We start from the raw sequence: 16,181 nt of genomic DNA, 5'->3' as shown, positions 1-16,181 counted from the left end.
TTCCACGTTTAACGTGTAAAAAAATTGAGATGGTCCTCACTGCGGAACATGAAATCCATGGGGAGGAGTCGGATCCAGATCCAACTCCTCCCACCTTACATACACCTAAACCTAACCAACTCCGCCCCCTGATCCCTAAACCCACCCCTAATCCCTAAACCCAACCCTAATCTTACCCATCTCCACCCCTTGGATCGTGATCCGACTCCTCCCCGTGGATCTTATGTTCTGCATTGAGGTGCTACTGAAAAAATTGGCAAATTTACTGGTCGCACGTGTTCGATGCTGCGACTGCGACTGGATGTAAAATTCAGTCGCACTGGATGTAAAATTCAGTCGCACACACTCAAATTTTGGTCGCAGTCTGGAGCCCTGTTTTATTAAATCTGATAGCTGTCTATTATAGCCTTAAGCCTTTACTAACTTTCAGGGCCGGCAGGTTTCAACAATAGAAGCTTGGAGGACTGAGACAGCTCTCAGATTTAATCAAAAATATATTAATTTGTGTTCCGAAGATGAACGAAAGTCTTACGGGGTTGGAACAACATGAGAGGGAGTAATTAGCCTACTGACAGAATTTTCATTTTTTGGTGCCTAAAATTTTTTTTGGTGTCTAAACTAACCCTTTACTTACATGTACACATCAAGATGTCCCGGCTATATAGATGACATTTTCCAGTGAAAATTCTTATGTTAGTCATACTTCCAAAAGAATCTGTGATTCCAAATGACAGTACCCACTGACTGTGACTGACAGCTGCACATTCTCCTCAAAAGATTGGATTGCTATGCCATGCCGAGGCACAACCCACGTAAAGTTGATAATTCCACGAATAACTGCAATTGCAGATTTCGAACAGAGATGGCGGCAGAGGAAAAACTACGGACTGCATCTTTAAAAATACAGTAATAAATATGATTAAAATATTTAAAAGGTGCATTGCGCAACATTTCATGTTAAAAATACCTGTTTTTTCTAACCCATACATGCTTAAACAATTACCTGATGGGCTTCAAATACAAATTTCACTGATGTTCAGATTCACCGATGTTGGACCTTAAGCACAAACTCCATGACTTACCGTGATCAAATCCTACTGCTTGCATTCTGGATGAAGCACCATCCAATATGGCAGATTGCAGCCAAAAATACCAGCATTAACTGATGGATCACTGCAATGTCATCTTACCTGCCGTCTGGATTTGTGAGGTATTTGCTCTTCAGCTTATGTGAAAAACTGCCAGATCCATTTCGGCTCATCAGCTCAAGTTGGGACAGCAGTGGCCAACCAGCAAAATTTTGGACTTGTCAGTCAAAGTGTCTGTACTTTAAATCCCAGAGGTGCTGAGGAATCAGACAACAAGTAAGGAGTCATTGAGGTTGCAAAATTGATATGTTGTGTATGCAGTCTGTCTGTTCATTTGTAAATGCAATTACTGTTACAAAAATATTCCGAAATGTGAGTACTGCACTTGTCTATTAAGTCCAGCAGAGTGCAGTATGGGCTCATTTCTGTTAGACTAACGTACTGCTGACTCACTGGAAAATCCAGCCCAAGACCAGACAGGTGCTTCTGCATGCAAACTCACCTTCAGAGGGAAAGCCCAAGGCCCTCTTATTTATTATCATTTCGTCTCCCTCCTTTCCTCTCTCTGTTTTATATTGTTGCCATACACAAAAATTTAGGAAATGTCTGATGTATGCCGCTTTAAGGATGAATGAAAAAAAAAACATGTAGAGGTCATTCCTTACACCACGCGTCTATTCACTTTTCTCTGTATTTTAATTAGTTTTTGTCATTTAATCCCAGCTAACCATATTTAACTGTACGTTTTGGGTTCCCATAACGTTTGTTTTTGGTTAGCCAAAGGTTTCGTGATAGAATTTTTTTTAGGTTTGCAGAACATTCGCCTTCCCATAATGTTCAAAGACCGTTCCCTTAACATATTAACCCCACTTCATCATATATATTTGATGCCATTCAGATCTTAAATGAATATTATGCAGCAAGTCAGTCTATTATTAGTATTATTTCACACATTGTCTTTTGACTGATAATATTAATGATAATAATTAAGGAAACAAATTCACACAAAATTGTGTCAAAAATGCCAATATCGGGGAGTGTTCTAGTAAACATAATCAGTTATGGCTTAAGAACGTAAACAGTAGAAAAACACAACGCATGTGCGTCAGTGCATCAGGCTAAAGTGACAGCAGCCTAAAATTTCTGCTGATGTCTGTGTTTTTGATGATAACCAAACAACAAAAGACAGAAAAAAAAAATCACTGAATAACTGAACTGAATAACTAGTTTAAATCTATGAAATTAAAATTAAATCTATGTTTAATTTATACAGTGAAGACTATGTTATTTTACATTTGATTACTTTATTTAAAACTACTGTTATTGTAACTTTAATGTTATTCATCAACATTTATATTATACAGTATATAGGCCTACAGTAGGCTATATATACAGTACATTTCTGAATATTTCTGAATTAACTATCGAATAGCCTAATTGTTTTTAATTGCATTGTTGAATGTTGAATTCAATAATTATATAGGCTAAAAACAGTGTCTATTGTAGCACCAGGAATAATTAAGCCTTATTAAACAACAGTTAAATTACAGATGAATATGACATTGTTTGGCGTCTAGCGTGACATCACACAGCTGCATGGTCTTTCGTCCAATCACAGGGAGGTAAACAGCGCCTAGTTTCGCCTGGTGTCAGCAGCAGCCTTCCCGTTCTTAACTCTGCAGACGGGGCAAGTGGCAGTAGTTGTCATGGAGATAACTGCGGGCCTGGCGTCGGCTCCAGGGGTTGTTTCCATGGAGATCCCGCCCCGAGGACGAGGTGTACTGGCAGCGGTGGAGGAGGACGAGGACCGCGAGCAGTTTCAGCATCCCCGCCGCCGCGACCCGACCTCACGCCAGGGAAACTTTTACATGCTCATCGTGATCGGTGAGATCGCGACAGAGCATCAGCTGCACGCCGCCAGACAGCACATAGAGCGCGGTGAGCCTCTGTTATTGAAAGCATGACTCTTCTGACACTAAATATGCCTAATCTATTTTTCTTTCAGAATTTAAAACACGTTTTGAATTATGCCAGATAACGAGAGTAGGCCTATGCATCCTTGTATGTATATTAATTCGTAATGGGATATCGCCCAAAATAAATCTTAGAAATGTCTTGCATACTTAATTTAACTTGATTTAAATGAAGTTTACAGCTTTAGCCTGCATACTTTGCTGCGGTGGGCGCGTGCATTTAATCACGGATGTTTCTTCAGTCTAATCGACGCTGTGCATGCCTATTTACAAATCATTCCCAAAGATATAATTTATTTAATGGAGCATGATTAAGGACATCTCTTGTCGTCTGTACTTCTTTTGAGCGATATAATTTCAGATGGGACCATTATTGTAGGCTATACAGCACACTGCGGCGACCTCGCGTGACTGCACTGAGCACTGCGCCATGCCCATGAATTGTGCATTTTTAGATGAAATTGATGAAGCTGCAGTTTTTGCAGATCTCATGATATTATTGCAGCTTCAAGCCTTTGTTTATTTACCAGTATATTTTGGGCACGTGTTTGAACTTACTATGGGGCTGTGATTAATATGACAGGAGATAAAAACGTGCACAGCCTATTATATTCAATAGAAGCATCTTCATGAACATTCGTGACCCGTGACCAACCAGTCACATGGGTCAATTTTTTGTTGAATTTAAACATCAAAACTGAATATAAGCTTTCCATTTATGTTTTTTTAGGATAGGACAATTTTTGGCTAAGATACAAGTATTTGAAAATCTGAGGGTACAAAAAAAAATCTAAACATTGACAAAATCTCCTTTAAAGTTATCCATTTATGTGCTTCATTCACTCACAAAAATATGTTTTATATGTTTTACGAAATATCTTCATGGAACATGATCTTTACTTAATATCCAAATTATTTTTGGCATAAAATAAAAATCCATACAATGGCTATTGCCACTAATATCCAGGGTCACATTTAAGTAAGCTTGTGTATAATGAACAGTTTGAAAATTGTAGCCCTTTAGCTCTTGTTGTATGATATAGACTAGATATAGAATTTCATAGCAACTGAAACACTGTATTATTGTAGAATTCTTAAAACATATTTGTTTCCCACCTTTTAGGATTTTCCATAATTATTTAATGATTTAATGATTTTCAACAATTTATTAATCTGAACATTCAAAGTGGCCAAAAATCATTAGTACTTTGATTTAAAATAAGCAAATAATCTGCATGAAGAAGAGATGAGGAAGGAGTAGGACACAGCCAAGGAGAGTCATAGAGTTCATTTCATTCCCTAATTCTCCAATTCACACTTCGAAGATCAGCACAGTTGGAGCTTAAGAGACTAGAGCATCTGAACTTTTGGGATCTTAGGCTATGTAATACTCAATGAATGTTCTGAGCATAACACACTGAATCTCGTGTGAAAATACGGGGTTAAAATATCGAATTTAAACCTGAATACAAACAGAAGGTTTATTTGAACTGTAAGTGATTGAGAAATTGAGAATAAGAATAAATAAGAAGAAACGTGATAAATGAATTTAAATATTACCAGTAGATTAAAAAATAAAATGCAGATTCGTTTTTGAACTAACATTTTTACTCAAACTGTTATAATATATCATATTAAGTAATATAAAATATTAAGTAATGTAATAGTTTTGAGTGATATACATAAGAAAATTTAAGGAAATCTAATTCAATTTTTCAACACAAATTGTTATAATAATATAACATAATATAATAATAAATTGTAAAATAAAGAAGGACGATATATAATATGAAAGAAAGATGTCAAATGAGGGTGTGGATGAACATTGCATCCAGTACATGATCATGTCACATTTCTCTCTGTACCTGCAGGTATCCGATCCTGGGACATCAGTGTGTCAGAATGTGACCTGGACCAGCAACTACAGCTTTTCATAACCAGACATTCCGCCCAGTTCTCAGCCGAGGTCAGAGGTCAGTCCGATTGAAAGGGTGACATCTAGATCCTGCAGCACTGTTGAATGCAAATGAAGATAAACTGTATTAAAAGATAAAGCTCTTTTCATTAATTAATGCCACTCATAAATACATATTTTCAATGAAAAGTTGAAAATCAAGCTATATTCAAATACTACCAGCCCAAGGTCACACTGCAGTGTTCTAGCTTACAGCAAGCTCCGAGATAGCATGCAGCCAATCAGCATGTGTGTTTGCACGGGTGCTGCCTGGCACAGTGCTAATCAAAGAGCTGATTCAGGAGGAGAGGAGCTGCAGAGCTCTGCTTGACTGCTGCAGTGTGTGTGGGGTGGGACGGGACGGGCCTGAGGCACAATTGGTTTCAGTATAAAAGTGATTAAAGGCTAGCATGCTATTCATTTCCTAACGGCTGAGAAAGTGCTCTAGTAACCAATTTTAAACCTTAAGCTGCTGTTAATGGGATGAATTAAAGTACCTGGAGACAGATTTAATGTAAATGGCTATATAATTTGGTAATCACACGACTAATGGTGTTTTTGTTTTACGAATCTATAGGCACTTGACCGTATTCACATAACCACAGTCAATATTGAATAAATGATAATCAGAGTGTGCTGCAGGAATTATGTTTTTCTGTAGGCCAAAACCAGGAAACTAGTTTTAGCACTTCCGGTTCCATCATCCTGAAGTCAATGTTTTTTAGGGTACTTTAACACCTGAGCGTTTGTTTCGGAACCTGGTGCGTTTTCTCCGTTGGTTGGGTTTGTTTAGGTATATGTGAAAACGGCAATCAGGACCAAAACAATCGCTTCGAGACCGATTGCAAACGTACTCTGGGGCGGTTCGCTTGAGGTGTGAAAGCAATCCGACCCAATGGACCGATTCATAACTGGAAATGTACTATATAAATAGCAGTAGTGTGTGATTCTGTAAGTGAGCACATTAGTTATCACAGTTGAAAACCAAAAGAGCACCTCTTCATCTTAGAATGTTGTGTAATTGCACTTCCTTGAGCCTTGATTCCTGCTATTGCTGCATTATAACATTCGTATAGTGTTTGAGTGTGTCTTGACACTGTACACACAACAGCAACACACAACAGGGCTGTTTCATTCTTGAATGAATGTGGTTTTGAATGAATCAGTTTAGTGTATATTTCAAGTAAGAACTTATTCTAAATAGGTATGTGATTTCGGACGCAGCCACAGACTTGATTTGTTCCTGAATGAATCAGTGTTTGAACGAATCGCTTGAATGATTCAAACACAAAGAGAGTCACTTGTTGCCCCCTTTTCTGGGATAGTTTTGCTATGTGTGTTTTTTAAGTTCTGAATTTTTCATAAATTATAAATCTGACAGTCTAGAATAGTAATAACACACTTCTCCTTAAGCTACACTATCTGAGGTAGATACATGTCTGTAGCACAGTATGTGAATTACACTAAAAAATGCTGGGTTGTTTTAACTCAATTTTGGGTTACATTTTTAAATTGCATTTTTAATCCAATCTTTGGGTTTGTCCATATTTGACCCAAAACCGAGTTAAAACAACCCAGCATTTTTTTTTGAGTGTGTATGCACCAAAGTTTATTGCTTACTAGGGTTAGAACAAAAGAGCACCACTAATAAACTGCAACGCCAAAAAATGATCAAATGGCGCTTGGGAGGTGGAGAGACGCCCTCTGACCCTGCTGAAGGGCACGATGTGTGCTTAGATTAGATTGTGATGACTGGTCTGTGGGGTGATACAAGGTTAACAGCCACTAAAGGTTGATGTCTCAGATTGTGCTTTTCTGTGGCTCAAGGCCTGTCAGACACAAGGCTCCCGGGTTGATGGTTCAAATGAGACCACAGTATTGATTGTACCCTATCATATTCAGCATGCACCTTAGCATAGATCAATTACATTCAAGCTAATGGGAATTCAGTGGCTGTCCTAGGGCACAAATAGATTTGTTTCTCTTCTGATTGGTAACAAAATGGAAAATAAAATATTGGCTAAATTAATTGCTTTGTCTAGGACTGATGGATATTTTGCTAAAAATGTTTGGACATACAGGCACTTAAAGTTGAATTAAGGATAAACTGCATGTTTTTTATTTTTTTTAACTGTGTTTTCAGTCCTTTCCCATCTTGTTCATAAATATAAAATGATGAGCTGCTGCCATCTAATGGATATTGTAAGTAATGGAGAACAGATTATACACACAGACACACACACAACGGATAATAATAAGAAATGTTTCCTGATATATAAATAATAAATGTTATAATATATTCATATATTATTATAATATATTATTTTATTATTATTTTATATATTATTTATTATAATAAATAAATAAACGTTAAAATATGTTCAAATAGAAACCCGTTATTTTACTAATAGTTCACAATATTCTTGTTTTGCTGTATTTTTAATCACATAAATGCATCTTTTGTGAGCATATGAGACAAAACATTAAAAAATCTTATCGAACCCAAACTTTTGCACAGTAGTTTATATTTTTTTTAAATCATAAAATCACATTTAAATTCTCATAAGAGTGAATTTTTCCTTATGTCTCAACTTATAACATGACAAAATGGCAGTTTATTAAGAAATTGTCTTGGTTCCCTAATAACATCATCAACCAGCAAGTGACTATATTGATTGACCAACAACAGCACAAACATCTGTTTAAAAAATTTATCTTGTACATAAATTTGTCTGTTTTTCATCTTGTACAGAAATTGTATGTTTTTCAAATGTAAAAAAAAAACTGTAATTAACTGTATATTCCTCACAATGACTAACTTTATATATTTATACACACACACACCTTTGGTTTTAAGTGTCTGAGCTTGACCAAAGCATATTATTAAATTGTGTTATGCCTTTTTTAATACTTTCCTTTCAACAAAAGCATATTCATATATTAAAGGTTATATAGTTTAAAAGGCAACAAGACTGATTCCTTCAATGTCTCACAGAACCAACAAGGAAATGAGGCATCAACAATCTCCCAGATTATAGAAAAGCGCAAACATCAGCAGGTATAACCTCAGTCCCTCGACTCACAGCAGAAATGACCTCGATCAGTCAGAGCCACAGTGTCTTGAGGTTTAGCTTCTAAAACTGCGGCTAATGCGGTTCAGGGAGAGGAACCGGCATGATCAGTGTTTTCATTTTTACTGAGTCACTCAACCTCCTCCTCTCTTCTTCTACTACGTTTCCATGGTGACCTGCATCTTGGCATGAGCCAAGGTGAGCGCCGATGTGAGGAGCTAATGAGTGCACTTTGTCAGGAGCGAAGTACTGTATGCACACTATGAAAGTGTTCCTCTATTTATATAATGACACTATGTATTTATGATATTTAATGTATTCCGAGAAATGGCCAACAGTAAAATTAAAGTAATTGTTTTGATTGTGATTTTTTTTTAATGCCAGATTCTGCCATAATTGGTTTCTAATAAACTCATCCTGCATTAACTGCTGACAGGCTTCATCCCCTCGAATATCCTATTATAGAGGCCAAATGAGACGTTTCAACCACCGTTATGCTCTATGAGTCAACGGTTAAGAAGACTGATTGTCTGCAGGCTGGAAAGTAATGGTCTGGGGAAGAATTTTCTGATATTTCTGGCCCGTCTTATTCCTGGAGAAAGCTGTCTAGCATTCCCATTCATCACAAAGGCTTCGTAGTGAAGTAACCAGTCGAAGCTTGACCCCTCACCTTGTCTATCTCTTCTGCGAGTGCCCTGGTTAACAGCACCTAGCTGGCGCTATACCCAGAATCTGACCCAGACATTCCCTCTCATGCTGTCTGATTCTATTATCAGGGATTTCTTTGCTAGTTTGCATGTCTCCTGTGAGTCGGAAACCCTCAAAGCAATTCTTTACCACCCCAAACACTTTTAAAGAGTGTTATGCTTATGTTGCTGATGTAAAGTTTGCATGCATAGACAAAATCTTTACTTTCACGGTTTAAAAGGAGGTGGGAAAGAGTCATTTTCTGTAATGGTGTCACTGTGAGTGCAAAAAGGACCTCAATGTACAAGTTTATGGTCCCCCTTTTCCTCCCAGGATACACACAAAGGAAATTGGTACAGTAGAGCTCAAAGCCTCAAGCAGGACCTATTTATAATACAAGCACTGAGCCATAATTATGAATTTCACTGATGCTGAGGGGGAAGTGAACGATCACATGACTGTCAGACAGACTGATAATTAAGGCCCTGAGCCAAAACTTTTATGTTTATATTGAACTTTTTACATACCTCTGAACATTTTTAAAGCACCTTTGAAGTAGGCTGATGTAACGGCTCAGGAAAGGGCTGCTGCTCTTGACACCAAAAAAATAAATAAATAAATAAAATTAAAATTAAAATCACACACATACTACATTGAGGTAAATAAATTCATCAAACAATATCCATCTCTGAAAATCAATTTACCCAGTTCTAGTCTGTGCGTTTGCCGGACAAACACAATCCCCCTCAATTGTGTGAGCAATCTTCAGTGGGCTTTTGTTTTTGACTGATACAAAAGGCCAGTTAGACGTCCGTGGATCGGCACAGGCACTGAAATGAGAAACAAAACAAACACTTAAGCTGATTAGACAGATTTTGTTTTGAGTTTTCGTTTGGAAACATTTTGACTCTGCAGTCTTATTGGTCTTTTTTTATATATTAAATATTTTATATTATGAATGTCACCACGATCGTGTTTCAGAAGGGGATTTCTTGTGAAAATGTTTACAGTGAGCTGACCTTAGAGAGGGCTGTCATACATTATAAATGAACAGTGAGCAGGTACTGGTGCATTGGAAAAGAAAAAAAAACACGCTGGCGGACTTTCTCAGAATTCCTGCGTTGTTACTAACCTTGACTTTGGAAATAGTTGCTTGTTTTAGGACAGTGACTCATTGTCATGTTCAAGAAACCAATTTGAAATGATTCGAGCTTCGTGACATGGTGCATTATCCTGATGCAAGTAGCCATCAGAGGATGGGTACATGGTGGTCATAAAGGGATGGACATGGTCAGAAACAATGCTCAGGTAGGCCGTGGCATTTAAACGATGCCCAATTGGCACTAAGGGGCCTAAAGTGTACCAAGAAAACATCCCCCACACCATTACACCACCACCACCAGCCTGCACAGTGGTAACAAGGCATGATGGATCCATGTTCTCATTCTGTTTACGTCAAATTCTGACTCTACCATCTGAATGTCTCAACAGAAATCGAGATTTTGTCCAATTTTGGTGAGCTCTTGCAAATTGTAGCCTCTTTTTTCTATTTGTAGTTGAGATGAGTGGTACCCGGTGGGGTCTTCTGCTGTTGTAACCCATCCGCCTCAAGGTTGTGCATGTTGTGGCTTCAATTTGCTTTGCTGCATACCCCGGTTGTAACAACTGGTTATTTCAGTTAAAGTTGCTCTTCTATTCTCCTCTGACTTCTAGCATCAACAAGGCATTTTCTTTTTCACACCATTCTTTGTAAACCCTAGAAATGGTTGCGCGTGACAATCCCAGTAATTGAGCAGATTGTGAAATACTTATACCGGCCGGCTGGCACAAACAACCATTCCACGCTCAAAATTGCTTAAATCACCTTTCTTTCCCATTCTGACATTCAGTTTGGAGTTCAGGAGATTGTCTTGACCAGGACCACACTCCTAAATGCAATAAGTGTTTTAGAGCCGTTCATTCATACAGTTTGTGCTGACATCCAAGAGTAGAGGAAGGCCAGACATGCATAATTGAGGCTGCTCAATAATATATGATTTGGATACTGATAACACTGCAGATTCTGTTTGAGTCAAAGCACAAAACCATAGCATAAAAATGACCTTGCACTGATTTTTAGCATACTTTGTCTTTATGATGTTTTTAATAAATCATTAGAATGATGCACTGGTTATGACTGTAAGTTTCCCAGTGCATTTTAAGGTGGAAAACAACATGATTTATTAATTAATTACATGACTGAATAAAAACACTGAGAGACTGAAAAACTATGGAAAAGCTGTTTTAGGAGTTGTTCACACAGAGTCTGGGACATATCCGGCCCACATCTGGTACGCATGGAATCCACATACAGTCCCAGATGTGGCCCGGATCTGGGCTGACACTGACTGTTTTGCTGTCTGGGGTGTTTTGGGGGTTAAAAATGTGAGACACAGGGCAATGGAACAAAAAAAATGCAAGTTTAACTTGTAACTTGACTGCGGCGTTTTTTAGAACACTGTGTCGTGTGAAATGCTGCAAAAGACACTAGATGCAAGATCAACGGTCAGACACATCTGTCTAGCGCATCTAACATGTCTACAATTGAAAGCAAAAACATGTTCTGTGTAAATGGACATTAACTTCTATTCATTGAGCAGGCCGTCGCCTCATGGACGCCACCATATGTATATCACATGACTGGGCATGTGATGCAGCCATTGATATTGCAATTCAGGCTTTAATAAAGCTTTAATAGAGCTTGCGTGAGGCCGGTGCAATGCAGCAGCCAGAACAAAGCACCAATAAAACAAAGAAAATCAGTGAGACTGAACCCACAAATTCACAAAGGAACCAAACAAAAGATGCTAAATATAGCCTAATACAATAATAAATATAATATGATGTAATATAATAGACAAGACCAGACAAGACATGAAAGGGTTACTTATGGTGCATTGAAAGTATCACTAACTCCCCCTCCTCCCCCTCCCCGCCTGCCCCTCTTCTTCAGACAGTAGCTGCATCTGTAGTTTAATCGGCGGGTGGCTGCAGCCAGAGTTGCTGCAACCATCCTGCTCTTCTCGAGAACCCAAATCTGCCAGCCTCACACACTCCCCAGCCCCTCCCACACACACAGCAGTGACTGCGCTCCAGAACACCCATCAGTCGCGAGACATACGACGCACTGTTAAAGTGGCCCGCATCAGCACACGGTATGTATCACTTTCTGTCACGCAGACTTCTGAGACGGCGTTCTAGCACGCGCTGCGGTGACTGGCGTGACTTTTACGCAGTGTCGCAGTGGCCGGGACAAAGAGTCCTGCGATGCGAGCTGCTACAAACAGTCTGAGACACTTTGCTTTATGACGTCTTGGAGGGTGCGTATCCTTATTTGACCGCATATTTGTATTCTTATTGACATTATTTATGACTTTGGTCGGGTAATCGGGGCTTATGGTGCGCGCGACATGCGCATAATGATGTGTTTTTGACGCGTTCCGTGACGGAATAAAAAATTGGTAATTAAACACCCAGACAGTCGTTTAAATCTACCTCTAATTGCGACATATGTCTGGGGACAGAGTCTACGAAGAACCTGTGCTTTATCCAACTAACTGGATTACTTTAAAGGTGACGGACGGAGGTTGTTTGGTGGAGAGCTCGCTCGGACAGACTTTGTTGCTTTGAAGATCTGTTTTATTTGGCTGTTTAACAGGTTGTGAAATTATGTGTATTTGACAGTTGGTACTTAAAGTTGTTTTACTTTGTATTATTTTGTGCTTGTGCAAAATGATCACCTCAAATGATTATTTGCAGTATGACGCACGTAGCCTACGTGTTAAGATGCTAAACGTGTTAGTCTTTCTGAATAAAATATTAGCCTATTCTCAAAAGTTTTGAGGCGGTAATCGGAAATTTTAATGTTAAAGTTGAGGAAATTATTTTAACAATTATTTTTCAGTTCATTAACGATTCTTTTTGTAGCCTACTTTTGTGGAAGGAATATTTGGACAAAAGAAATGTAGCCTAATTCCATTGCTGCAGTCAGATGTCAAATGATGAAATCGTCTCAGATTTCCACTAAACGGTTATTCTGTGAAAGATTTGTTAACATAATATTTTTTACTAATTTTTCAAAGATATTTTGGAGGCATTAAATATGGCCTACAGGATATTTCATAAAAAAACGAGTTCATTCAGTTCGTTCCAAAAATAGCTACAATAGACTGCAGCTACATTTAACCGTAAATGAACTGTTTTAAGTGTCATTAGCCCTAATGTATAACATACCACAACACTGTTATTAGTTTATGATACAATAATAGCTAGTTATATTTAAATACAAAACTTCATTATGAGTCATATGAATTAAAATGTCGGCTCGTTAGAACCGCTGAATGTTTGATTCACTAAAAAGAATCGACTCGTCATTCGTTCTGGAATTGTACTACACTATTCACAAAGTATGTTTTGATTCACTTAAACTGTCTCAAAAGTCATCAGCTCGGGAATTTAGAGACTGGATGTGCTTTATGTTTTTGATTCAATACAGAGAACCGACTCAAAAGGCTCATTCGTTCGATAATTGGAATCAATTTAAAATCGAAATAATGCAACATACTTGCTCTATATCTCAAAATCTTATAATGCCCAAAAATGCTGTCTAGGCAAGCGAAGCGGCTCAGCAAGTTTTCATACACAATCATCTCTACCACTCTTCATTTAATATGCTGGAATACATAATTAATATCCCATAAATATTGATACATTCATAAACAATAATCAATCCTTCCACCAAGCTACCTATTATGATGACCATAAATATTTTCTAGCTTGTCAGTAGGTTTTGAGACACAGCCTCTGATTTGTTTGGAGCTCTGTGACTCAGCGTTGCTGTCTGTGACTCGTTCTCTCTTTCCCTCTTTCTCTCTCGTTCTGTTTACAAACCGTTTGCACATCTAGCCGGTTAAGGACCATTCATGAAAAATAATGACTAAATTGATGACTCGTTCCGTGTTTGAAAATCATTGTGGGGGCTAATTAAACTCACAAAATGACTCTTTGTCTCATTTGGCACAGCTAACATTTGAATCTACTCTATTAATAGATTCAACTGTTCTGCTCGTGATGAACTTATCTACATCATACATGTACAAACAACATCAGGGAACTAAATTAGACCTGCTTGAATTAAAATAAATCTAATTGATACTACGAAGAGTTGATAGTCTAAATCATTGTTATCTTTTGAGGAAATTTTAAATCCATTTGTTTGTCATTTCAAAGTTCTGAAATGTTTCAGTGCTTCCTTGGTTCTATTTTCTGGCACAGCTGTCTGGGTGGGATTCTTACATAGAGAAACACCCACTGACATCAGTGGGTCTAACAGCATTTGAGCTGCTGAGTCATTTTTCCATTGCTACTGTTTGTAACCTAAAGCTGGTAGAGGTGCAGAGTGGACCTACTTTTCTTTTATTTATAATATGAGATCCTTCAGTGTAATCTAAATTAATTGAAATGTTTTGTGGCAGTGTGTTGGGTTATTAGGCTTAGGAAGATCCATCATTAAGCTTTCATGATATCATTGGTGTTAGGACACTGAAGGGCACATCCATCTGCCACAGAGTAAAAATGGGCCATTGAAGACTTTGAAGACAAGGCTGAAACTGTTGTAGGGCTTTACCAAAGTGACTCATGCTTTGTTCCATTTGACATTGGAAAATGCTGGGGGGGAAAAGGGAACAGCAATTTTAGACCTACTGATTACAGTTTCCATGGACAACACAAATGGTCCAACCTAGAAAATATTAGCAATTCAACTTTGGACTTACTGGATAATCTTTCAGGATTTAGGAACGGTCAGTTGAGACAAACAGACTCAAGGGACACGACCTAAGTGGCAAGAGGTGCCCATCTGTGGATTGCTGTGCTTTTAATTAAAAGACAATCTCTTAAGGCATGCAATTTTGTCCAAATGTTTTCTCTCAAACATTTAACCTTTGCTTTGCTGCCATCAAAATAAACCGTTAAATTCTAATTTACTTGTTTACTCTCAGTATTTATACTAAGTCAGCTCATTAGCCGATTTAAATGTATGTCGGCAGATCTTTATGTAACAGCTCATTAAGTTTATATTAAAGTTGCATTCAACATAGAGGGAATTTGAACAGTCTTGATGAAAGTGCAGATGACGTTTTGTGGCTGAGTTAAATGTGCTGAAAACGAGATGTGATGCAACAAACCGTTGCTGTCATGGCAAAGTTATGATGTAAAGCTGTCCCATTTGCTCCAAAGTCACCTTTTGGTGAAATATTTCAGTCTTTTATTCATTCTTTTGAAGGCGTTTGTGTTGGTGGGGATGTAGGTGAGTGCACAAATGGCCATTATCCCTGGGAGCTTGCAAATTTAGTGTGGGAGGATCACCTTCTCTTTCCTATGTAGTGCTGCAGTGAGAATTCTTCCACTGCTGCTGAATCACTGTGGTCGAAATTGGCCAATTATTGTTGCGGGTTCTGGTTTAAGATCTTTTACCTTTTTATTTGCTAATTGTACAGATTGCCTTAGGAGATATTCTGTTTAAATGGTGTTTCTTTGGCACAGTTCTTTGTGTGAAATGTAACTGCGGCAAGATATTGGAAATGTGGAGCGATAGAATCTGTGTAAGCTGTGAGTTAAATATAAGCTTGAGCTCAGTAATAAATCTTGGATTTACTTAATGCATGGTAAATCGACAGCCAATATGTAGGGCTGGGCGATATATCGAATATGTACGATGTATCGTTATATTTTTTGAAACGATATGGAATGAGGCAATACCGTTTATATCGATACAGTAGTTTGATATGAGCACATCTGAAAAATAGCGGAGGTTGCAGTGTGAGCTGCTGCAGTGAAAGTAGCTATAGGCTACGTAGTACAATTTGTCCTAAACATGACACAAGCTTATATTAATTGCGTCAAAATCACTTTGATATAGTTAACAAGTTTAAGGCAGCTTGCCGCCCTGTCAAATGCTCTGACAGACACTGTTGCTGACTGACAGATATACTTGCGCTGTTTAATGCGTTTGAGATGTGGTGCTTTCCTCAGTGCTCAACTTACATTTCACATATTCTCCATCTGTAAATGTTAGAAAGTAAAGCAAATATGTCCATTTCACAACAAATATGTCCATGTCAGAAGAGGACGAGCTTCTGCAAGTGAATCTCCGCTAAAATTCATGCTTCCTTGAACGAGCGCCGGCGCGCGCATGCGCGTGAATAGTACTACGTAGTACGCAATAATTCTGACTAAAATAAACATATTGCTAAAATATTTGTTGTTGGAGAAAATAAATGTGCCATATGTGGAATTTTAAACCTACAAGTATATATTTTTAATGAAAGTGAAAGTGATTATAATGGGGTAATCAAATGCAGGCTAATAT

General features: G+C 38.0%; 1 protein-coding gene across 3 annotated transcripts in view; it reads left to right on the top strand.

Annotated features, from left to right (window-relative positions):
• Positions 1–2,765: 2,765 nt before the first annotated feature.
• Positions 2,766–16,181, top strand: part of map1ab (microtubule-associated protein 1Ab) — a 35,097-nt gene continuing 21,681 nt past the window's right edge. Inside the window, exons 1-2 of one of the 3 annotated variants that reach the window (XM_039647077.2) lie at positions 2,766–3,026; positions 4,933–5,034. In XM_039647077.2, the coding sequence (XP_039503011.2) occupies positions 2,795–3,026; positions 4,933–5,034 (334 nt within the window). In that variant the 5' untranslated portion in view covers positions 2,766–2,794. Of the gene's footprint in view, positions 3,027–4,932; positions 5,035–11,791; positions 11,968–11,988; positions 12,133–16,181 lie in introns of those variants that run through there. The other 2 variants (XM_089127412.1, XM_089127413.1) reach the window with 2 other exon arrangements.

This window comes from Pimephales promelas, chromosome 25 (assembly GCF_988280905.1).
Source record: "Pimephales promelas chromosome 25, fPimPro1.hap1.1, whole genome shotgun sequence".
In the NCBI taxonomy this organism is placed as follows: Eukaryota; Metazoa; Chordata; class Actinopteri; order Cypriniformes; family Leuciscidae; genus Pimephales; species Pimephales promelas.
Note: the sequence above shows the minus strand (reverse complement) of the source record. Positions and strands in the feature narration are given on the sequence as shown.